General features: G+C 37.7%; 1 protein-coding gene across 3 annotated transcripts in view; it reads right to left on the bottom strand.

Annotated features, from left to right (window-relative positions):
- NOTCH2 (notch receptor 2) overlaps positions 1-26,430 on the bottom strand; it is a 178,549-nt gene that overhangs the window by 138,074 nt on the left and 14,045 nt on the right. Inside the window, exon 1 of one of the 3 annotated variants that reach the window (XM_057720794.1) lies at positions 17,167-17,351. The exons of the other annotated variants lie outside the window; for them this stretch is intronic. Within the exon in view, the coding sequence (XP_057576777.1) occupies positions 17,167-17,218 (52 nt within the window). The 5' untranslated portion in view covers positions 17,219-17,351. Of the gene's footprint in view, positions 1-17,166; positions 17,352-26,430 lie in introns of those variants that run through there. 3 annotated transcript variants of the gene reach the window in all.

Consider the following 26,430-nt stretch of genomic DNA (forward strand, 5'->3'; position numbering starts at 1 on the left):
AGCCACTCAACGCTCAAAAAAAAAAAAAAAGGGTATAGCACTGCAAGCATAGGGAGAAGTGATTCATGAAAGGCAAAATAACACTATATATGAGCAAAAATGTCATTCAGTTTTAATATGGTGCTTTTAATATTTGTTGAACAGCAACTCTGAGTATGGTCCTCTATTAAGCATTGCGTGAAAATCAAACAGGGATAAAACACACAATTCTTAACCTCACGGTCCACACAATCTAGGGAAGTTAGGAGTAGGGATAGACAGACCTACCCAAATGACTCTAAGGTAAATAGGAATAAAATTTAAATTGCTTTTATCGTATACCTTTAGCAGACCCTCTCAGTATCAATTTCAGAATCACTCCAGAAAGAACCTTTAAGAAATACAACACAAACCTTTGTTGTTTAGCACTAAGTATACATCAGCCCAGACAAGGTTCCAGTATATATTCAAGTTTATCAGCCTCATTTGTATATAAATACTACAAACAACAGAATAAACTGTCACTGATTTTTTACCAGTTTCAATGCCTCAGGAATTTGCCCATTTAGGGACAGGCCCAAGGTATCCAGACTTAATGGAACTCTTCTTAAAATTTCCTCTAGGCATTTACCTAGGTTTTCCAGGGCTTTTCAGTGCCATGCCAGCTACATATCACTGGTTTAAAAGCCTCCCTTTGTTTTAGGAATCTCTAACATGGGTAATTAAGTCTGCACCCCAGCCGGTGTAATCTGAGCAGCTTTCAAATGTGTTTCACTTGTTGCATTAACATGTAATCATTTTAAATTGGCATTGTTGCTTTGTAGCCTCTTCAAATAAGCCTCTGTCTGTTGTCTATCTCACATGATTTTTTTCATATCCTGCTCCCTCTGTCTGCAGGATGGTATCTGTTTGTGCTTTTACATACACTGATGACTCAAAAGACATTTTAATGCCTTGAATGGCTGGGGTTCCTAAAATATGTGAAGAGGAGGTATAGAGGGCCCTTTTAATTTTCTTTTCAACGTTTATGCAAATTTCAAGTAGCAGCGTTTGAGAAAGATGAAGTCTGAGTTTACGCCCTAGGACCTTGGCAGTGGCTGTCTGCTGTTGCTTCAGGCACATGGTGTCTGGAAGAGGCTCAGTAAAATGAACAAAGCAAAGTTTTCTAAAACGACTGCTTGCATTATTACCAAAAATAGGAGAATTGAGGGCAGACAGGGAGACATCAGGGATTTGCAATAAGTCTCGCAGCACCCTGCAATTTCAAACAACAAAGCTTTCACTAAATTTTTTATTCCATTTTTTTGGGATCAAGCCACAGGGGGAAAAAAATCCAAACAAACAGAAGAAGTGCAGAAGCTTCAAATCCCAAGTAGTACATTTAAATAAAAACAAAGTGGAGAAACAGCTGTCTTCCTCCTTGAAATCTGCCTTGATTAAAAGGCACATAAATACAAGGGAGATATTAATTTCATTTTCCTGATAGTGTTCCGAGGATTTCTATGCCCCTTACAGGTATCATCTAATAGAACATTTGTTTCCTACTTAAGAGATGCTGATACCAGACCCACAGAAATTTAGGCTTAAGCTATAAGATTCATAGCAAAATATTACTACCTTTCAGAAACAGGTATGCCTTGATTTAAGAAAATATAACCAACAAAAAACTGAATTTATAAATAACATAAGGGTAATTTTTAAATTATTAATAGCATTTTTGTTTTATAGATATTCATTCCAGTGAGTTGATGAATCTAGAATAATGTTTGGTTTTAAAAATTCTAATTTTGTCCTATTTTATAAGACCGGATTTATTGCAAAAAAACAAAATTCATCAACACTTGCTGTGCTATATTGATATATACTATGTACTGCTTTTTCCTTTTTCTTTTGCTGTATTTTTAAAGACTGCAGAAAAAAATTCACTTATTTATGAGTTAAATTTTAATTTCTTAGTTTTGGGGATGCAAATGGACTTACTCTTCCATATGAAATGCAAGATATGAAAAATATACATATACTTATAAATCATATGTGACCAATTTGTTAATAATCATCTCTTCACACATGTACATTCTTCCACCTGGAAAATACTTCCCCTCCCTCTCTTCTTTCTCCATCTTGCTAACTCCTACTTACATTTCAAATCACAAATAAAGCATTACCTTCCTTAAGAAGCCCTCCAAGACCCTTCAGTCTGATTTACATGCCCTCCTCTGTACTCCCCTTACATCTTGGGCAGATACATTATAAGTACAGGCTCACCAATCTCTTTCCACCTCTGTGCGAACTCCCTAAAGGCAGTTACCATGATTGGCTCATCTTTGTATAACCAGGACCTAGAACAGTGCCTAGACCACAGCAGGTATACTTAACATTCACAAGATATTCAGTGACCTATCTATAACTTAGACAAAACCTATTAACAAACTTAACAATCAGTGTATGTGTTTAAATATTCTGAGGCTCCATTTTTAATAATCACGGGGATACCCAAGTATGACTGTGTCTAATAATTCTGATTTCAGGAGTAGAAAAGTAAAATAAGAAAGAAAAAAATGGTGCAAACTTCATGGCCTTTAATAGTCGTGTAAAGTTGAGAAAGTGGAACCATACGTTTAATCTTCACAAAACTAAAACATCTTTGGAAGTTCCTGTCTTAAAATTTGCATGAATGAAGATACACCCTCCCCGGTGACTCTTAAGCCATGTGTATTATGGTAAGAATTGATTTAAATGGTTTGAATGGAAGCCAAATAATTTACATCTAAACGACAAATGAAGAAAACACAATAATAAAAATTCCAAGTGAATGCTAAGACAGTATGCTTTTATTGTACAGTTCCATTTTCCCCATGGGTAGATTCACTGATATACAACCACAAAACAATGAGCACCAATATGGTCCAAAGCAGCTCCAATATATTTCTTCACTGTAAGTATCTAACCCTTTGTAAAATGACACTGACCAAAATAGTTACAAGGTTTTCATGTCCAAAAGGGTCAGGATCTTGGTGTAATAAAACCCAACAGAGGGTAAGAAGTTATATCATATTTGGAGTTAAATTATTCTCTACACAAAGGGCTATATATTTCTGCACTACTTAGTGGTCAAAAAAGGACAATCCGAGGTATTATTCCATTGTCTTATCTTACATCTTCTATTATCTGTTCTGTGCTATGGTCTCTATCTGTTCTGTTATCAGAGACAAATTCTGCTGTCACCAATTTCCTGTGCTTTTAGTAAACACTCCCTTTTAAAGTTTTTAAGACTATTTTGTTAAAAAAAAAAAAAAGACTATTTTGTTAAGTACAGCTTCATTTTTTCAAAAAGCCCTTAATTTTAAATACATGCTTTTAAGTACCCTTGCTGGAAAAGAATTTTATAAATATATATAATCTTCTTTCTACCCACCCAAAAGAAACAAAGTGTTCTTTTAGCTTAAATTGTTCAGAATGCTTTTTAAATGGAGTAGACAATTTCTATTGTTTGTTAATTTAGAGGTAGACCCTAAAAAGAAAGAATAAGGGACAAAATTATGTCAAAAATGAAAATGGAAAAAACTAAATTGTTATATGTTATTACATAAAATAATGGAAACTTCCCAAAACCAAATGGGGAAAACCCAGAGAACAGTTTCAGATTTCCCCATGGGCATGCTTCCCCACAGGAAGGATTTTTTAAAATCCTTGGTTGGTAGCAATAAATGTTACTCCCAAGAATCGGGTCACTGGAACACCATAATCAATGTATTATGCTAAAGGATGATAGGAGGTCTGAATCTTATATAAAGTTCCACTAACTGTTCTGAAGCCAGGGTTTGCAGAGGCTAAGTTCCTAACATTTGGGTCATTGCTATATCATTATCTCAGTCACAGAGGTTCTATATCTTCAGCCAGAAGTAAACCCTATTCACTTCTGCACAATATTTAACTCAAAATTCCTTCCACATCCCTGAGAATTGTCTAAACCCAAGAGCCCAGAAGGTCCTAAACTGTAGATTTATACCCAGAATATCCCAGATAAGCACAGAAACCAGCACTGTGAGGAAAAATATCTAAATCTGGAGATGGTAAATGCATATTGCTCCCATTTCCAGAGAACATGCCTGGGGTAACAACACTGGAACAGAGGAAGGTAACTGAAGGAAAATATCAAATCGTTATTAAATATCAAGGGGAAAAGAAAACATGAAATATGTCCCAAACTTCCATTTTTATTTAGTTTTGTTTTCAATCCCTCCCTTCTTTCAATTTGTTTCTTCAGACACAAATCTATGCCAACTCATGCAAACAAAACTTTGGCCCAATGGTCAACAGGAAAGAATAATAATAATGCATGTTTTAAAATATTTGATGAAGAGCTGATAATTTCAACATTCAATCAATTCCTCTGAAAAAACCCTAATCCCCTAACTCCACAAAACTTTCAACTACTCACATTCTTTCTTTACTGTGCCTGTAAGGAAGAATTTATCTCTAAGACTATTTAGATTTCTGTAGAGTTACACCAGTCATTTTAATAAAAACAGCCCAGCACACTAACAGTCACAATGTGGCCTGCAAATGCTCATGTCCATTCTTGCTCATCTAATTGTTGCTGGATGAGCCAAGAAAGACAGCAAACAGAAAATTTTGCATACAGCCTTATCTCATTTTATTGTGTTTTGCTTTACTGCACTTTATTGCATTTTTACAAATTGAAGGTTTGTGGCAACCACATGGAACCAATCTGTAGGTGCCATTTTTCCAATGGCTATTCTGTACTTCATGTCTCTGTGTCACATTTCGGTAATTCTCATAATATTTCAAATTTTTTCATTATCATTGTATTTGTTATGATGATCTGTGATCAGTGATCATTGATGTTACCATTTTAATTCTTTTGGGCTGCCATGAACTGTGCCCATGTAAGACAGTGAACTTAACAAATAAATGTGTATATTCTGACCACTCCACCAACCAGCCATTCTCCTGTCTTTCTCCCTCTCCTCAGGCTTCTATATTCCCGAAGACACAACAAAAGCAAAATTAGGTCAGTTAATAACTAACTCTACAATGACCTCTAAGTGTTCAAGTGAAAGGAAGAGTCACACATCTCTCACTTTATATCAAAAGCTTAGGGAGGAAGGCATGCCTAAAGCCAAGACAGGCCGAAAGCTGGGCCTCCTGCAACAAACATTCAGCCAAGTTGTGAATGCAAAGGAAAAGTTCCTGAATGAAATTAAAAGTGCTTCTCCAGTGAACACACAAATAATAAGAAAGTGAAACAGCTTTATTGTTGATGTGGAGAAAGCTTTAGGGTCTGGATAGAAGAGCAAACCAGCCACAATATTCTCTTAAGTCAAAGCCTAATCCAGAGCAAGGCCCTAACTCTCTTCATTTCTATGAAGGCTGAGAGAAGCGATGAAGCTGTGGAAGAAAAGCCTGAAGCTAGCAAAAGTTTGAAGCTAGCTAGGTTGGTTCATGAGGTTTAATGAAAGAAGTCATCTCCTTAACATAAAAGTAGAAGGTGAAACAGTAAGTGCTGAGTAGAAGCTGCAGCAAGTTATCCAGAAGACCTAGCTAAAATAATTAATGAAGGTGTCACACAAAACAACAGATTTTCATTGTAGATGAAACATCCTGTATTGGAAGAAGATGCCATCTAGGACTTTCATAGCTAGAGAGAAGTCAAAGCCTGGCTTCAGTGCTTACAAAAACAGGCTCTTTTGTTAGGGGCTAATGCAGCCAGTAACTTTAAGTTGAAGCCAATGCTTATTTACTACTCCAAAAATCCTAGGACCCTTAAGAATTATGCTAAATCTACTCTGTCTATATGCTATAAATGGACTGACAAAGCCTAGATATGAGTACTTCTGTTTACAACATGGTTTGCTGAATATTCTAAGCCCACCATTGAGACCTACTACTCAGAAAAAAAAAAAGTCCTTTCAAAATAGCACTGCTCATTGACAATGCACCTAATCACCCAAGAGCTCTGATAGACATGTAATATGAGATACATGTTGTTTTCATGACTACTAACACAACATCCTTTTTGCAGCCCATGGATCAATAAGTAATTTTTACTTTCAAGTCTTATTATTTAAGAAATATTTTATAAGGCTATAGCTGCTATAGATAGAGATTTCTCTGATAGATCTGTGCAAGGAAATTGAAAACCTCCTAGAAAGGATTCACCATTCTAAATATTATTGAGAAAGTTTATGATTCCTGGGAAGAGATCAAAATATCAACATTAACAGCAGTTTGGAAGAAGCTGATGCAAACTCTCTTGGATGACTTTGAGGGATTCAAGACTTCAGTGGAAGCCCTGCCCTCCAGCAGACCAGCACGAGCCCCAGAACCCCACAGGCTCTGCACAGGAAGCCTACCCTGCCCTCCAGCTGGCCCACAGCTATTGCATGAAACATGGCCTCACAGTCAACCAGGTCAGGGACCAGCCCCACTTATCAGCATGCACACAGGAGTTATCCCTGCCACAACAGTGGGGCACAAACAGCCCATATAGGAGATACCCCCAGAACATATAGCTCTGATGATCAGAGTGGAACATGCTGCTGGGCCCCACAGCACATCGCCTACATAAGGCCTCTTCTCCAAGATCCGAGAAACATAACTGACCTACCTAACACATAGAAATAAACATGGAGAATTGGGCAAAATGAGGAGATTGAGGATACATTCCGATTGATGGAACAAGACATAATCTCAGAAAAAGAACTAAACAAAGTGGAGATAAACAATCTACCCAATAAAGAGTTCAAGGTAATGATCATAAAGATGCTCAACAAGCTCAGGAGAAGAATGGATGGACACAGTGAGGATTTCACCAAAGAGTTATAAGATATAAAGGAGAACCAAAGCTGAAGAATACAATAACTGAAATAAAAAATACAACAGAAGGAATCAACAGTGGATTAGATGATACAGAGGGACAGATCAGCAATCTGGAAGACAGAAGAGTGGAAATCACTGAAGCTAAACAGAAAAAAGAAAAAGCAACTTCTAAAAATGAGGACAGTCTATGAGACCTCTGAGACAACATCAAGAATACTGATATTTGCATTACAGGGGTCCCAAAAGAAAAAGAGAAAAAGAAAGGAGCACACAACTTATTTGAAGATTAATAGCTGAAAACGTCACTAAACTGGGGGTGGAAACATCCAAGTCCAGGAAGCAAAGACAGTCCCAAACAAAATGAACCCCAAAGAGGTCCACATCAAGACAAACTATAATTAAAATGGCAAAAATTAAAAATACAGACAAAATCTTAAAAGCTGGAAGAAAAAAGCAACTAGTTAAGTACAAGGAAACTCCCATAATACTATCAGCTGACTTTTTATCAGAACCTTTGCAGGCCAGAAGGGAGTGGCAGAATATATTCAAAGTGATGAAAGGGAAGAACCTACAACAAAGAACACTGTACCCAAAAAGGTTATCATTCTGATTTGAAGGAGAGATAAAAAGAGTTTTACAGACAAGTAAAAGCTGAAAGATTTCAGCACCACCAAACAGGCTTTACAAGAGATGTTAAAGGGACTTCTCTAAGCAGAGAAAGAAAAAGAAAAGGCCACAACTAAAAATATGAAAATCATGTAAGAAAAAATCTCACTGGTAAAGGTAAAAATACAGTAAATGTAGTAGATCAACCACTTATAAAGCTAGTAGGAAGGTTAAAAGACAAAAGTAGTGAAATATATAGATGTATATGTTGTTATATATGAGCCTCAGGGTAACCACAAACCAAAAATCTGTGACACACAAACAAAACAGAAAGGAATCCAAACAAAATACAGAAGATAGCCATCAAATCACAAGGGAAGAGAGCAAAAGAAGAAAAAAGAAACAAAAAAGAAATAGAAAAAAAAACAGAAAACAACAAAATGACAATAAGTAGATATCTATCAATAATTACTTTAAATGTAAATAGACTAAATACTCCAATTAAAAGACACAGAGTGGCTGAATGGATGCAAAAACAAGACCCATATATATACTGCCTACAAGAGATTCACTTCAGATCTAAAGACACACAGACTAAAAGCGAGAGAATGGAAAAAGATATTCCATACAAATGTAAATGAAAAGAAAGCTGGGTTAGCAATACTTATGTCAGACAAAATGGCCTTTAAAACAAAGACTGTAACAAGAGACAATGAAGGACACTGTATAATGATAAAGGGATCAATCTACGAAAAAGGTATAACAATTGTAAATATATGTGCACCCAGCATAGGAGCACCTAAACACATAAAGCAAATACTAACAAACATAAAGGGAGAAATCGACAGTAACACAATACACAATAACTGGGGCCTTTTAACATCCCACTTACATCAATGCACAGATCATCAAGACAGAAAATCAATAAAGAAACACTGGCCTTAAATGACACATTAGACCAAATAGATTTAATAGATATATTCAGAACACTTCATCCAAAAACAGCAGAATACACATTCATTTCAAGTGCTCGTGGAACATTCTCCAAGAGAGATCACATGCTAGGCCACAAAACAAGTCTCAATAAATTTAAGAAGACTGAAATCATATCAAGCATCTTGTCCAATCACAACAGTATGAGACTAGAAATCAATTGCAAGAAAAAAACTGCAAAAAAACCCCACAAACACATGGAGTCTAAATAACATGCTACTAAACAATCAACTGGTCACTGAAAAAAATCAAAGAGAAAAATCAAAAAATACCTAGAGACAAATGAAAATGGAAACACAATGACCAAAATCTATGGGATGCAGCAAAAACAGTTCTAAAAGGTAAGTTTATAGTAATACAAGTAAAAGGTGAAAGCATTTACTCCAAGATTAGGAACAAGACAAGGATGCCCACTCTTGCCACTTTTATTCAACATAGTATTGTAAGTTCTAGAAACAACAATCAGACAAGAAAAAAATAAAAGGAATTCAAATGGGAAAGGAAGAAGTAAAACTGTCACTGTTTGCAGATGGCATGATACTATATGTAGAAAATCTAAAGATGCTACAAAAAAAAAACTATTAGAATAAATTCAGAAAAGTTGCAGAATGCAAAGTACAGAAAACCATTGCATTTTTATACACTACTAATAATCAGAAAGTGAAATTAAGAAAACTATCCCATTTACAATTGTATCAAAAAGAATAAAATACCTAGGAATAAACCTAAAAGGTAAAAGACTTGTAGTGGGAAAACTATAAGATATTAATGAAAGGAACTGAAGATGACAAAAACAAATGAAGAGATATACCATGCTCATGGATTAGAAGAAGCAATACTGTTTAAATGTCCTAACTACACAAAGCAATCTACAGATTCAAGACAATCCCTATCAAAATATCAATGGTATTTTTCATAGAACCAGAACAAATAATCCTAAAATTTGTATGAACCATAAAAGAACCTCAATAGCCAAAGCAATCCTGAGAAAGAACAAACCTGGAGGTATCATGCTCCCAAAATGAAACTATACTACAAAGCTATAGTAATCAAAACAGTATGACATGGCACAAAAATAAATACGTTGATCAATGGAACAGAACAGACAGCCCAGAAGTAAATCCAGGTTTATATAGCCAATTAATCTCCAACTAAGGAAGCAAGAATACACAATGAGGGAAAGACAACCTCTTCAATAAATGGTACTGAGAAAACTAGACAGCTGCATGCAAAGAAATCAAACTGGACTACTTTCTTACACCATATACAAAAATAAATTCAAAATTGATTAAAGACTTAAATGTAAGACCTGAAACTATAAAAATCCTAGAAGAAAACATAGGCAGTATGGTCTTTGACACTGATCTTAGCAATATTTTTTTTGGATCTGTCTCTTCAGGCAAGGGAAACAAAAGCAAAAATAAACAAATGGGACTACATCAAACTAAAAAGCTTTTGCACTGCAAAGGAAACTATCAACAAAACAAAAAGGGAGCCTACTGAATGGGAGAAGATAATTTGCAAATGACATATCTGATAAAGGGTGAATATCCAAAATGTACAAAGAACTCATATAAATCAACATCAAAAAAAACACAACCCTATCAAAAATTGGGCTGAGAACCTGAACAGACATTTTTCTGTAGAAGACACACAAATGGCCACCAGACACATGAAAAGATGCCTAGCATCAGCAATCATTAGGGAAATGCAAATCAAAATCACAATATCTCCTTACACCCGTCAGAATGGCAATCATCAAAAAGACAACAAATAACAAGTGTTGGTGAGCATGTGTACAAAAAGGAACCCTCATAAACTGTTGGTGGGAATGTAAATTGGTGCAGCCACTATGGAAAATAATATGGCGGCTCCTCAAAAAACAAAAAACTAAAACTAGAATTGCCATATGATCCAGTAATTTCACTTCTGGGTATTTACCCAAAAAAAACAAAAACAGTAATTTGAAAAGATACATGCAGGCCAATGTTCACAGCAGCATAATTTACAGGAGTCAAGATATGGAAGCAACCTAAGTATTCATCAACAGATGAATAGATAAAGAAGATGCAGTATATATAAACAAATAACAGAATATTACTCCACCATTAAAACAAAACTTGCCATCTGCAACAACATGGATGAATCTAGAGTATTACACTAATTGAAATGTCATACAGAGAGAGACAAATACCGTACAATCTCACTTTGTATGTGGAATCTAAAATACAAAACAAAATGAAAACAGACTCACAGATACAGAGAACAAATGGGTGGTTGCCAGAGGGGAGAAAGTGGGGTGAGGCAAAATAGGTGAAGAGGTTAAAAGGTACAAACACCCGATTATAGAACAAATAAGGCACAGGAATGTAATCTAAGGAATATGGTCAATAATTGCAATAATTTCGTATGGGACACATGGTTACTAGACTTATCATGGGGATCATTTCACAACATATACAAATGTCAAATCTCTATGTAGTACACCTGAAACTAACATAATATTGTACATCAACTATATTTCAACTTTTTTAAAAAAAGACCTCAGTGGACAAAATAACTGCAGATGTGGTGGAGACAGCAAGAGAACTTTAATTAGAAATAGAGCCTGGGGACTTCTCTGGTGGCACAGTGGTTAAGAATCTGCTTGCCAATGCAGGGGACTTGGGTTCAAGCCCTAGTCCAGGAAGATCCCACATGCTGCAGAGCAACTAAGCCCATGCACCACAACTACTGAGCCTGTGCTCTAGAGCCCATCAGCCACAGCTACTGAGCCCACATGCCACAACTACTGAAGCCCATGAGCCTAAAGCCCATGTTCTACAACAAGAGAAGCCACCACAGTGAGAAGCCAGAGCACTGAAATGAAGAGTAGCCCTGCTCGCCGCAACTAGAGAAAACCCATGTGCAGCAACAAAGACCCAACACAGCCATAAATAAATAAATGTATATATATAAAAAAAAAAAGAATCCGCCTACCAACACAGGGGATGTGGGTTCGATCCCTGGTCCAGGAAGATCCCACATGCCTCAGAGCAACTAAGCCCATGTGCCACAACTACTGAGCCTGCACTCTAGAGAGCTGCTTCTACTGAAGCCCATGCACTCTTGGGCCCATGTGCCACAACTACTGAGCCCACATGCTACAACTACTGAAGCCTGCATGCCTAGAGCCTATGCTCCACAACAAGAAGCCACTGCAATGAGATGCCTGCATGCTGCAACAAAGCCCAACACTGCCAAAAAAAAATAAAATTAATTATTTTTAAAAAGAAGTAGAGCCTGAAGATGTGACTGAATTGCTTAATTCCATGAAAAAACTTTAACAGATGAGGATATGCGTCTCATGGATGAGCAAAGAAAGTGGTTTCTTTCCTTCTTTCTTTCTTTTTTTTGAAAGTGATTTCTTGAGATGGAATCTACTCCTAGTGAAGATGCTGTGAAGACTGTTGAAATGACAACATAGGATTTAGACTATAAAGCAGCAGCAGAGTTTGAGAAGATGGATTCCAATTTTGAAAAAAGTTCTATTGTGGGTAAAATGCTATCAAACAGCATTTCATGCTACAGAGAAATCATTCGCAAAAGGAAGAATCAACCGATACAGCAAAGTTCATTGTTACCTTATTTTAAGAAATTGCCAGACTTCCCTGGTGGCACGGTGGTTAAGAATCTGCCTGCCAATGCGAGGGACATGGGTTCGATCTCTGGTCTGGGAAGACCCCACATGCCTTGGAGCAACTAAGCCCACTAACCACAACTACTGGGCCTACGTGCTGCAACTACTGAAGCCCACGTGCCTAGAGCCCATGCTCCGGAACAAGAGAAGCCACCGCAATGAGAAGTCCACACACTGCAACTAGAGAAAGCCCACACGCAGCAATGAAGACCCAATGCAGCCAAAAAAAAAAAATTGTCACAGCCACCCCAGTCTTCAGCAACTACCACTCTGATCAGTCAGCAGCCACCAATATCAAGGCAAAACCCTCCACCAGCAAAAAGATTACAATTTGATGAATGCTCAGATGATGGTCAGCTTTTTTAGCAACAAAGTATTTTTTAACTAAGATATGTACTTTTTCTATATAATGCTATTATACACATAACAGACTACAATATAGTGTAAATATAACTTTTATACGCACTGGAAAACTGAAAAATTCATGTAACTTGCTTTACTGCAACATTCACTTTATTGCAGTGGTCTGGTACTGAACCCTCAATATCTCCAAGGTATACCTGTGACCATATCAATAAGTGACCATATCGAAATTTGTCTGTGTCTTCAAACAAGGGAATAAAATTTTGGTTTCTCTATTTGCAGCAACACCTGATTTGGCAAAAGTTACACTGCCTTTGACAAAGGTTTTCTTCGTTCTAAAGAGGCCAAAAGACTTCCCTTGTCCCAGCTTCAGTCCAGAGTTCTCAGAAAGAGCAAAAGCAATGATCTAAATTCCAATATATTAAATTAAAATTGGGGGGGGGGTGTAAATCCAGTAAGGGGTGTTGACTTTCTGGAGCTCAGTGCTTCCCCTACTCTCATAAATGAGTCATAAATTTCTAGAAGAATTTTTTTTAAACCAGATGCCCTGGCCTGCCACTCATTTCATCTGCTTTGCTGCCACTCCTCCTGCCTGGCAGCCCAAGGGAGTTTCAGCAAAAGAGAGACTCTGGACTGGGCAACACCTACACCATGTCTGCTCCACCTAGTTTCAACCTAGCTGTGATGCCAAGCACAGGGAAAATGCTTGGAAAATGTGTGCCAAGCCAAACTGTTGAAGAAGCAGGTCAGTCGTTTTCTATCTCCCTTGAAGAGAACATAAACAAGTCTTTAATTTCCCACAAAAGAAGACAAAAATAAAATCTTCAAAATGATAGTTTATTCTAGCTTTCTAAGGTCACAGCGACCTGACAGAGGAGATATTTTAATCTCTTTTGTTTATCACTCTTAAAATACTCTCCTCAATAAAAATTCATTCCACTTTGGGGACATGGGAGTGACACTCACGTTGAACAAGAAGGATTTACAAAGGGAGTTTTACCAGTTATACCACTCCAGGCCTAGTGGGAATATCCTTCTCACCATCACCTCATCACATTAACAGGATTAAGTCCTTTGGAAAACCAGTATTAAAGCAAGTAACCCTCAGTTCAAGCAAACGGACAAAGGATTTAGTGAATGTGGTTATTAGTGTCTTAGTGTTTGCTGGCGATTAAATAACCTCTCTCCTCCTCCCCACCAAAGCACACATTACCTCATCAAAAACATTAAAACCAAGGCATTGTAATCACTTTCACACTAAGCCTAAATATAAGTTACCACAGAAAGTCTCAAATACTCTAAGTTTTACATTAAAAACATCAAGTGAATCAAGTATCCTCTCCCTCAATGCAATCTGGGTTTAGAATTGCTACGTAGAACAAGTTTATACATTTAAACATAGTGAGCTTCCATCTCCACAGAAAATAACCCCAAATCATCAACCTTCCAAAGACACAATACCTTACCCCTCAAGTGGTAACCCTAAAGATGTGAGTTCCAGAAATTGGCCAGTCAAATCCTAAGTTAGTTCGCTGGTTGGTGTCCTCCCAGTAAAATGAGAGTATCGAGCACCTGCAGGGGGAGTTGGTATTGACCTGGTAACGCATACCCAGGATTAACATCCTAGCTTCTAAAGGGCAGGAATTTTCAGCTTATTTCTACCTATATTCCCCTACCCAAGCCATCAGCATTCTGAGGTCAATGTGAACACTGTGGCCAAGCAAATCAGAAAGTCAGTTCACACCCTCAATTTCTCAGCCCTGAGAAGGCTGAAAATACCCAGATCAACTGGCCAAAGATAACACTATGATAAAAGTACCTCCATACGCTACAAAACATTTTCATACAAATGATCTCATATGATCCCCACAACAGTCTTGTAAGCATGCAAATTGGTATTAGCACCATTTTACAGAAGGGGAAACTACAACTCAAAGAAATAAGGTCCTTATCCAAAGTCATTCAAGTCAAGATGGCCAAAGCGCAAGTAAAACGAAATTCTTTGACCTAGTAGTCCAGCATCCTTTCACTCACTGCACCTGCTGTGATGCAGTCAGAACAACCTGATATCCTCCAAAATCTGCAAACTTCTTTAATATACATTTGTGACTAAAACATTTTCATATAGATAAGCACCCACATACCAGCTATGTACATGAAAGACACTAACACTAAAGATCAGCCAATGACCACACATTTGTCAAAAACAAGGGCAAGACTGAGTTCCCAGGATAAGAGGGGCCACCAATGCTGCATTTCAGAACCACTCTTCACGCACACTCCCTAATAAGGACTGACATCCATTTATTAGCATCACTCCTACCTACACAACAAAAGAACCCCACTTTTGAAAACTTGCCAACGCTAGGATTTAACATACTACTATGTATTATCAATATTTCTTAGGAAAAGACAAAAACAAACTGTTCTATGAGATAAAAGAACAGGGGAAACTGTATAGAGTTCTTCCTTTGTAAAATTGCAGCTAGATACCATTTCTTCTCAATAATAGAGCAGCATCATAGAAGCAAAAGGGAATTACGGAACCAGATCATAAGAATGGTGACACCCTACCTTGACAAGATTTTACTCTTACAAATGATGACCCTATTAAAAGCAGGCAATCTATCATCATTTGGTTAAGCTACCCATAATTCAATTGATCAGAAATAAATCCCTTCAAAGAACACATCTGCAGTTAAGTTAATGAAAACTGAACCACTAAACAGGAAAAGTGTGGCCTGCTATTCAGAGAAGGTGGGTAATAACTAATGTGGTAAACCAAGAATCCATAAGAGAATATTTTCTTCATCTGGTCTGCTTCTCTCCAATTGAAGGAATCCACTGAGAGGGAAAAAAGACAGAAACTCACCTTCCCAAACCAAGAAATAAACTATCCAGACACATACCCGTAATGATACTGGATCTCACTCAAGAAAACCTCAGACAGCTCAGAGCACTTTTTCCACAAGGCTGAGAATATGAGACTCTTCTCTTCCAAACTCAAAAGGATAAACTTCATTACTACATTTGATATATTGTTCCATAAAATACCTTACCTCATGTCCACACCACTAAAGAACTGTAGAAAATAATGCCTCGTTAAAATAGATCACTTATCTGTTTCCCTTACGACATTTTGTAAAGGATTTCTTATACCATATACTGACCCTGGTCCATAAATTGGTGGAGAAATTCAAAATAAAGTTTTAAACAATATTTGGTCTATAATAAATAATATATTCTCTATAAATAAGTATTCCATCAAAATTCAGGAAATCTGATGACAGAAATGTAAGGAGAAGACGGGTTTTTGAAAAGGCTCAGGCAAAAAGAAAACTAAATGGCTATAATTGAGAAAGAAAGGAAATGGGCAAGGTTTTTTGGGTGTTGGTTCTTTTCCTTTTTTTTTTTGGTTTTTGTTGGTTGGTTTTCTTTTTTTGCATCTAAGCCCCACTTCTGAAACAAGAGCTCTTTGCTCAGCTGGAGGAAAACCACAGGACTTGGAAAAACTCACTTAATGTACTGTCCCTCCTTACATTAAAAAAGACACTGTTGACTCACCCTCAGTAGGATATGTATTTGGTTTAACTCGTTTTTCCAGTAACAGCAGTGAACTGAGCTGCTTTAATATTGAAATGATTTGCATCCTCACAACTGATAAAAATATTGGGAAATACCTACATATATACATACATATATATATATAATAAACATCCCTGAGTTTTTCTGGCTCTGCTGTGTAGCCAATGACTTTTATGCTTCTCTCTAATTTGCTCTCCAGAGTCTCTCTACAAATGATGGCCAGGGTTATTCCTTTTTATTTTACTATAAAAATGGAATTTCTTATTACCAAAATTAATTTTCATTGCATTTACTCAGTGTCTCTTTGTCCTAGCTAATCCTCATGGTCCTCAGCTTCCAAACCCTGAAATGAAATGAACTAATTTATTTTCTTTGCTTCTGGTTACAAGTCTTACTCAACTTTGGGTAATACTGCAGAAGGCCTAAAACAAATTAACAACCCTTTCATGCTACCAGCAGCATTCAACAGCATTCCATAGGAAAGCATGGTATATTCTCCACCCTGCTGCTCTGTCATTGCTAATTTGCTCTCTAGTTAAAGGCTGAAAGTATTTTTAAAAAAATCAGCAAACATTTACCAAGCCCTAACATGGATTATGAAGCAGGTTAATCACTACAGCAGTGGGGAGGGAAGACTTCATGACAACCAACAAGGGTTTTTGCACCAACACAGACCACAAAAGGGAAAGTTGTTCTTTCTCCTTAGATCAAAAACAGCATTCTTTCTGAAGGAGAAACTCAATCTAATTCATATACATCCTCCATCCTTATCTCTTCCACTCTGGAAAGATAGCTTTTTAATTTAGAACTTCAAAAACTATTTTGCAGAGGGACATTCAAATTATTGGGAGTAAAAAATAATCTAATGAAAGAACCAACAGCTTTGACATTAAACTGGTCAATTTTCAGTCTGGACCAGTGGGCTGCAAAATCAGATGTGTGTATCCCAGAGGTGGAGGAGGTGCAAGACCATCCACTGAGCTACCAGAAGAACTTTTAGAATGTCTACATATTTACAGTCTAAAAGACATATAATTGAACTTTACTAACAGTAAACATATGCACATATGGTTTAATAGTTGTACAGGTACATAATTTATAAATATTTATTTACTTACCTGGAGGAGAAGGTCCATGATCAAAAAAAAAAAAAAGCTTTTCTTGGGGCATATATTTTTTTTAAGTTTAGAGGTTCCTTTACTTCAGCATTTCACAAACTAGGACACACATAGCCGGGGGCGGGGGGGTGTCACAGCATTTGGGGAAAAATGCAAAAAAACTGAATAAACCTAGTACATGTTCCTGGCGTTTCTATTTCATTCATGCTAGAGTAAGGGAAAGTCAGAGTCACTCTTCTGTAATCAGGTGCTTTGGAAGGCAGCTCTGGTAAACATGTATTAGGATGAAACATGTCTTAGAATGATGACCTAGGTTCCATTAGGTTCCATGCCTAGCTCTCTATCATCTAGCTGCCACCTGACCAAAGGCCAATCACTTCACTCTTCCAGGCCTTTTAGGCTCCTTCTAATTTGAATTTTATGATTCACAACTGAAGGTTTTCACCCCATCCTTACTCACTTCTACATATTCTGCTAACTGGAATGTGTCAGACTTCGGATTGTTTGCCTGATGCTAAAGGGCACTTGCTGGAAGGGTTTGTGAGCATTCTCAAGTTATATTCAAGTGTCCCCCCAGCCCTCCCAGACAGACTGTAGTAAGCTCCTTCAGTATAGTATTAGAGCAGCATTCTGCATGAGGGAACCAACATACACCATCACCTGTTCATGCTGCCAATCCACAGCCCTGCCCCTGATGCAAATCAGCAATGTACTAATGCAGAGGGGAAAGTTACAGGAACCTAAATTACCCACCTAAGGAAGGTAGGTGGTCTGAAACAAGAAAATAAAGCTGAGACCATGCCCAGGTAAGCCAGGCTATGAGAAAAAATAGCTCTGAACTCAGCAGGAACAAAATGAGGAACTGGAGACAGCACAGAGAAGTATTAACTCATGCTGGTAGGATGCCCCCTGTCACTCAAAGCAGCCAAGTTCATGACCCAGCCATGGCCGCCCTGTCAAGATAATTAGGATTTTAATGAGTTCATATATGAAACATGCTTACAGCCTGGCACTGTTAACATTATTATCCTCATTCTAGCAAGTACACCAGAACTAACAGGAGAAATGTTAGAGTTTTATCTGTAGACTTTGGGGGCTCCATGGCAGAATTTTCACCTACCCAGACCAGGCTGATTCAACTTTCCTTTTCAGGTTTTGTCAACATCTCTAAAGGTTCCATGGCATACTTCCTATCACGTGGAAAGATAAGACTCAATTCCCAGGCAATACAGTGTACTTTTAAGGAAGCAGCATGGTGTGAGGGATAAAGCCGGGGGCTGAAGAGTCAGACATCTTGTCTTCGTACTGCCACTAATTTTTGTGCTCTTGAAAGATTACTTACTTTCTAAGGCCTAAGTTTTCTAATATGTTTTTTAAAAATGATTAGACAACCTAAAGTCCCATAGCCAAGAAGGCAGTAGCTTACAAACATTTTTTACTTTGATCTACTGTAACAAATATGTTTTAAGTTAGAACTCAATAATCACATATATATGTACACAGCCAAAACAAAAATTTCAAGAAACAATGCTTATCCTATCTTGTGATTTTTCTATTCTATTCAATTTTTTCCCCAAAAAGTGCAGTTTGAGAACTACCAAATTGGGTCTAGTGGTCACAATCTGTAGTTTAAAAAGCATGGTGGTAAAGAGTGTGGCCTTTGCAGTCAGACAGACATAGCACCACCTTTAACTAGTTGCATCATCTTGGGTAGGTTACCAACCTTCTTAAAGTTCATCTTTTAGATCGAGATGAAAACACCAGCGTTGTTCTAAAGATTAAATGGGGTAATGAATGTAAATCACTTAGCTGCACAGTATCTGACATAGAACAAAGACTCAATAAAAAGTTATGGTGGTGATTAATAATATCAATGTCATTATTAATAAATTCAAAGATTCCAAAAGAAAGTAAAATAAGTAGAAGGAAGCTAGGAAAAGAAACAGGCTCACCTGCAAACACTGATAACCAGAAAGATGAACATCAGGTTAATCCTGGCCTATGCTCACGAAAATTTCACAAATGGAGGCATTTTTGTGTGCTTTCTTCACAGTATCGCCTAACAACTGAAACACTCACGTGTTTGCTGAATGATTTAAAGCACCTGGAAGCTCATCCCTACACATTAGAGGAACTATGAAAAGATCCCATCTAAGCCTGCATAGGTCCCCAAACTCAAACATCTGAGGATGCTCTAAGACAATGGTTTTTAAAGTGCTGTTCCCAAAACAGCAGCAGCATCACCTGAGAACCTGTCAGAGCTGTGAATTATCAGGTCCCACACCAGGACTACAGAATCAGAAACTCTGGGCGTGGGCCCAGCAATCTGTGTTCTAACAAAACCTCTAAAACTTGATGCGCATTCATGCTGGACTACTACTACTCCAAACAGTGATGACTTGGAACCCTATAGCAATCCCAGGGAGCTAAATGTACAACCAAAGGGACTCCTGAAGCACTCTCTTGTCCTAGGAACAAGTTACTCAGCTAGTTCAACCAAGACTCTTTAGAGCCAGCTATAACCTCCAAGGAAGTTCTCAAGAATTGCTTCTCCTCTTCTGCTTCTCCTTAGCTCACCAATAGCAGCCTAAACGAGACAGAGAAGCACAAGGCCTCATTTTCAGAAGCAATGCAAAACCTATTTCTTAATGGTCTCTTACTGAAGCACATTCCCTGGGCTCACACTGTCCCATACCAGGACTTCTGTACTACAGCTCAGAGTGCTTCCTGAAACTCTCAAACAATGAGCTGGGTCTCACAGCCAGTAAGCACACAGCAACCCTGGCACTGAAGCTGCACAGCACTGCTCTACCCACACTCACCTTGCATTTGACCACTTGCCAAATTAATGAGAACTTATTAAGCATCTATTTTGTGCACAGATATATATGTGCCAAAAAAGAAGGTAATTACATATTAGAACTTAAAAATCAAAGTTTGTAATCTGTTGCTAAACCAAAGAATACATTTATATCACCAGATTGAGTATACTCCTTCAGAAAGTCATGGAAAAGCTCCTTAATTTCTATAAAACTTTAATTTTCCAAAAGGAACCTTAGAAGCCCTGCAGGTGCCATAAGACTCTAGTTAGAAACAAAAAAAATTTAGAGAAAACACAATGATTTTATCAAAAGGCAGAAAAATACAACTCCTTTCTTTCATTCTGGAAAGAACTGCTAACCTATGTCCCAAAGGCAAAAGGGTACCTTTTAAAAACAGAAAGATCCCATATTTCTGTCAATAAAATAATGATCCAGTCATACACCAAAGAACAGACAGAAGATCTGGCCTTGGTTCTCCAGCTATGCCTGGTACCTACAGTGACTTTAGATTTGGTCTCACAGGGTGTCTGCCTCAGTCTCCACAAATGAACACATGATCTTATAAAAGATATAATGCACACAAAAGTGCTTTGCAATCTATTAGATATTATCTTCTCAACATGCCAATGTAGTCCTGTGAACTGATTCCTTCCCTCCAATTCACAGTGACCAAAATGATTTGTTTTAGGAAGTGCTCATAAGTGGTTTGACACCAGGTATAACAAAGGTATAAGCTAGAAAAGATACTGAACACTTTCATACACATGAAGCAGCTTGAAGCCATGGACATGAACAGTTATGACAAAGAAATGAGTCAGAAAAATGACCGATAGTACATTGCCCTTCCTGGTTCTGGCAGAAATTTGAGCTGGAAAGACATGGTATCTAAAAAAGGAAAATTAATGACAAACAAGAAATAAAGTGAATTATTTCAAAACCTCACAAAAGGGTAGCTTGAGAACAAGGGGTCAGAGAGGCCTATGTTTTTGTCAGGTCTGACTTGCCCTTAGCTGTGAGTGCACTGTCTTTTCATGTGGCCCCAAAGAAATAGTTGAGCCATTATTGTTGTTGATAATGATGGGCAGATGCTGATGGGATGATTGCACATCAAGAGTTCTCAGACTCAGGTCTTGTGTAATTGGGTGTGTCGATCTATGTCACTCCACAGATGGTTATTAAACTAGTTACAACTTCCCTAAATCTTTTCACTAGAACTGAACAACACTGGGGAGTTATTCTCTGGTGCCAATTGAGAAAAGGCACCACCATAAAAATTTTTTTGAAACAGTTTCAAGGTTTATCCCTCCTCCTCCCAACACACACACACACACACACACACACACACACACACACATACACACTTAAAATAGGGGTATTTGTTTAATTCAAAAATCCAAATTATCAAATTTGAAATGTAAAACTTACCAAAATCATAAATATTTCTTTACTACAGTGAATATAACAAGTCTATTAATTTCAACCTGACATGAATTAAAAAAACAAATCAATTCCCTTGTCTACCAACAAATGATATGCATTTTGGATAATCTATGTGCCTCAGGAACAATAACAACCCTGCTGTCAAAGCTCTCTGCAGGATGATGGAGCATGGGGAAGCCCAGCTCTCAAACTGCCAAATTCTTCCTAGTGAGAGAGGTGCATCCCCCAATGTGGCTAGATGACAGTGGCCTTTATCAAGGAAGCAACTCAGCTGACCACAGGGCATGGCCAAAGGTCCAACTGGACTGCTGGAGGAGACAAAATGGTCCATTTGGCAGTCTGTTGATACTGAGGTGCCAAATCTTCAACTAATTGGTCACTCTTTGCAGTAAGCCTTCCTATACTGTATACCTGAAAGAACATTTGTTGAGATGTCTCCCTTGAACGAAAAGCACAACTTGTGAAGTGTGCTCCTGTGGAAAGGCAAGCAGACCTTCATATACAAATAGATGTAAACAAGCCACAGACTCATAGGATTTTAGCCTCAGAATTAGTAAGCTAAACTGAAGTGCAATATGTGAGTTTCATCATTTTTCTTTCTTTCCCCATGACCGTTTGGCAGAGTTAAAATTTTAGCTATCATGCATTTTCTTCCCTAAAATGTATCAGTTACAGTTCCCACAGAAGCTAGCTATGCATTTCCTTGTGGGTGTATGCGTAAAACTACCATAACAAAAGATTTTCTATTTCCTTATTTTGATCAAAAGGAAAGAAGAAATGCTAAAGTGCACTTACATAAGTGACAGTGCAAAACTGACATGCCTATCTGTACACACAACTTATATTCTGTTTAAGATTATGATGATTAAGGAGAGAAACGCCAAGAGCTATGAAATAAAATTATATTAAGGAGTAGCCCATGATGTTTGCTCTTGAGAGACTTAAGGGAAACTTTAAGGAACAGCAAAGTCACTCCAGGCCCCTCAGGAAGACCTAAAGCTTGAGACGTTAAAAACAGCTGAGGAAAAATACTAAGAAATAGACACCAGAACACATAAGATGCATGTAAATGAACACAACATTATGGACCCATTGGCGGCAGAACATATGGAAGTTGTGATGGGTTGCGGGGGGTTAGCCACACTCTCCAGCCTATTTCACTTTGGATCAACATCCTGTGCAGGCAGCAGGGACAACTCGTTACTACAGGCACAGAACAGCTTTAAGAAAAGCTAACTGACCCATCTAGGGAAAGAATCCTCAACCTCTACTTCATTGCTATCATGCTCTAACTGACACAACTAATCAAACAGAAGGGAAGAGAATCCTTTCAAATCATGGGGAACAGAACTCAGATTTAGGGACATTATGGAGCAAACAATGTGATATAATGAAACAAGAACTGCCCTAGAAATTAGACCTGGGTTCTAATCATGGCTTTGCCGTATACTTACCATGTGATCTAGAGGAATTCCCTTAAGCTATTTGAGACTTACTGTTCTCATCTGTAAAACTAAAATATCGCCAGCCCTCCCTCCTTAGCAGATTTCATTCGTGGCTCAAATAAGATCATGTTTATAAAAAGTGATTATAAACCAGGAAGAGTTATTTAACATAAGATATTATTGTATGTAAAATTCCCAATCCAAAATTCTGTGAAACAGAAAATCTTCACCACCTAGCCCCTAAATGATAAACTATTACATAATTCAAATTAGATCACATACACCTATATTATGAGACCAGGCTAAATGGAGATGGGCAGTACAACGTGTGATAGGATGGTGTAACCAACTTCAACAATTTTTTTTAATATTTCCCCACTGCTCTCCTAGTGTCTCAACAATGCTCAGGAATTACAAGCAAGAGCGATAATCTCCTCAACCTCCCCTAGCCTTCTCTGGCACAGAAATCTGACATAGGCCACTTCACATGCCTGATTAGATAAGCTTTCCCAATGCTGAAAGCCAACTGCTTCTAACATTTCAAACCTGATTTCCATGAAGACTCAGGGGTGAAAGATGGGAACAAATAAGCCAACCAAGTAGACCCTCCTTACTAAAAGAGTTCTCCAACTTTGATTTGAAGTACTAAATAATTTTTTTCTATGAACCAATTGCTTCTGAGGTGATAGGTACAAGATCCTGCAAACTGAGCAGCCAAAAGCCTTAGAAAGGCTTTTAATTTACAATTAATCCTACAAACTTCAAATTACTAAAATGATAGTGCTTTAGGCTGTTCCTCAGGTGATCCATAATTCTGCTTTGGCAATGGCACAGAGCCTACAGGGAATCACTAAAAGAAATTAAAACAGGAAGGTCCAGAGACAAGTATTCCCAGACTATATCTTCCGAAGGAGGAATTGTCATGAGGCTGATGAAGTTTAAACTTTGGGGTCCCCTGCACTTGAGCGCCTATTCTGTGTCCAGAACCATGCAATTAAGTATATTGTTGCCAGTATTTACAAACAATCCTGCAAGTTAGGTATTACTACTATTCCCATTATATAAATCAGGTAACTGAGACTTAGAGAACTAAGTGGTTTGCCCAATACTCTTAGCTACGAATCAGAGCTAGGCCTAGCTGGTTCCAAAACTCACCAGCTAAGCTAAAGTAAACATCAAAATGTAGTCGGAAGGGTATCTAAAAGTCATAAATAATCAGCCCTTACTGCTGGTTATCTCTCATTATGCTTCATATCCCTGGGCATTCTCTCCTTCACCATTCAACTGGCAGCTAAACACAACTAAACCTGAAGGAGAAAGTTCAGTATGTCTAAGAGGACCCACATGTCTGAGCATGTGTGTTTAGGCTATATTTTAAAACAGAAGGGATTATCTGGAATTATCTGTTGATGTCAAACACACTTCTCTCATCTATTAGTATCAATGACCATCAATTTTCAGTGACAAGGAGATATTAAGGAAAATGTTCACAGAAAAGAAGAAAAGCCAAGGTTATCCCCATGCTTTTTCTGTAACAATATGTGTAGAAATGCTACACACAGTTAATTTCAATTTCCCAGGCCAAGACAGGTTAGTGCTGGGCAGTTGTAGTAATTGGCTATGTCCACTTTCATATGCTGAGGCATTCCAATCATTTTACATGGTCTTTTATATTCCTTTCGGAAAGATACAATAAGAATACAAGTGCACAGTCAAGAAAAGCTATCTGCAATTTAAAAGGCTACACAAATAGGACTCTGGATTGCCATTTTCACTTTCAAAATGTTTTTTTATTTTTTTTTAAAAGCTACACATTCATTCCTAGTCTTAATCTACTAAAGAATTCCTTTTAAGATCAAGAAGTAATAGGGAAAGAAATGCTGAACAACTTTCCCTGGATTACAACAAATATAAACCCATTCTTCCTTTTTTCAAAAAGATTTAGAAAGAACTGCAACTCTTCAAGATGGAATTTTGATATTTAAATAATTTCCACATTATGCAAATATTCATTCAGAGGTAAGATGTTAAGAGTAAAACTTAAGTCAATTTAATACAGAAAATATTACTAAATCCAAAGTTACATTATCTGTAGGGCTATGGGATTCCACCAGACAATGGCATCACTTATAATGGGTAAATGGGTGAGCTCTGGAATCAGGCAAGAGGGGTTCCAGCTCCTGGTCTATACCAGCTCCTGGTCTATATCACTAACTGGGTGACCTGGATAGCCATGACTTAATCTTTCAGTAAGTAGGAATTATAACACCTGCTGTGAGGACTAAAGCAAACAGGTAAAGCACTTTTTCCCCAAGCATCTGTCACATAATAAACTCTTAGTATATGGAAGCTATTGTTACTTCTTATAAGCTCCATGAGGATAGTTTTTTGTCTGTTTCACTCTGTTAATAAAGAAGCATGCCCTGGTCAGCTTTCATGCAAATACTCACAGGTTCCTCCAAAGTGACATTCACATTTACCTACATTAATTACACTCAAATGGCTGCTACCCTTAGTATATACCTCCTCTCTTTTACTGTAAGTGGCTGCAGCTGCCTTTGGGGGAAGATTTAAATTATTGGAAAATTTTAAGTGTTTTAAGGGTATTTGAGTTAACACATGCACCACTTACATTTTCTATAAACATAATTAAAAATATCTCAGACTGAACCCAGTGACAGGGCAAGAGTGGAGATGCAGATGTAGAGAATGGACTTGAGGACACGGGGCTGGGGTGGGGGGCAAAGGGGAAGCTGGGATGAAGTGAGAGAGTAGCACAGACATAGATGCACTACCAAATGTAAAATAGCTAGTGGGAAGTTGCTGTATAACAAGGAGAGATCAACTCAATGATGGGTGATGCTTTAGAGGGCCAGGACAGGGAGGGTGGGAGGGAGTCATGGGAGGGAGGGGATATGGGGATATATGTATAAATACAGCTGATTCACTTTGGTGTACCGCAAAAACTGGTACAAGAGTGTAAAGCAATTATATTCCAATAAAGAGCTTTAAAAAAAAACAGACTATAAAAGAAAATCTTTCAAAGTACTCCCACAACTGAAAAACAAAGTCTTAGAAATAATTACAGAGGGAGCAGAAGGGAGTGGTAGGTAGAACACAGTTTACTAAATCTGCAAAATAAAATTTGGAGTTTTGTCTTAAAACAAAACAAAACGAAAACCTGACAACCATTTGCTCAAGGCTGCCAAAACTTGAGAATAAGCAAACTGTCATGGGAAACAAATGTTAAAATATGAAACCCTTTTCTGAGAAAGTTACTCCACCAGTCCTGGCTAATCCAATTCTGAATCACTAATGACTCCAGCCCTGCTGGGTTGTCTTAACCACTACAAAGAAGTCCAAAGGGACAGCCAGGGTCTCACAGGCAAATATTTTCTCCGCTGTCACTGACATTTTCAATATAGCCACACTTCTCCCCTCCCCCACCCTTCCCACTCCTTCACTGTTCCCTTTTCAGATTTCAAAAAACAGAGGGTCGACTTACTGAGTAACACCATTTGACTAATGAATATAGAGGAGAGATCACTTGATTAGAA

The sequence above is a fragment of the Hippopotamus amphibius genome, chromosome 1 (genome assembly GCF_030028045.1).
Source record: "Hippopotamus amphibius kiboko isolate mHipAmp2 chromosome 1, mHipAmp2.hap2, whole genome shotgun sequence".
Classification (NCBI taxonomy): Eukaryota; Metazoa; Chordata; class Mammalia; order Artiodactyla; family Hippopotamidae; genus Hippopotamus; species Hippopotamus amphibius.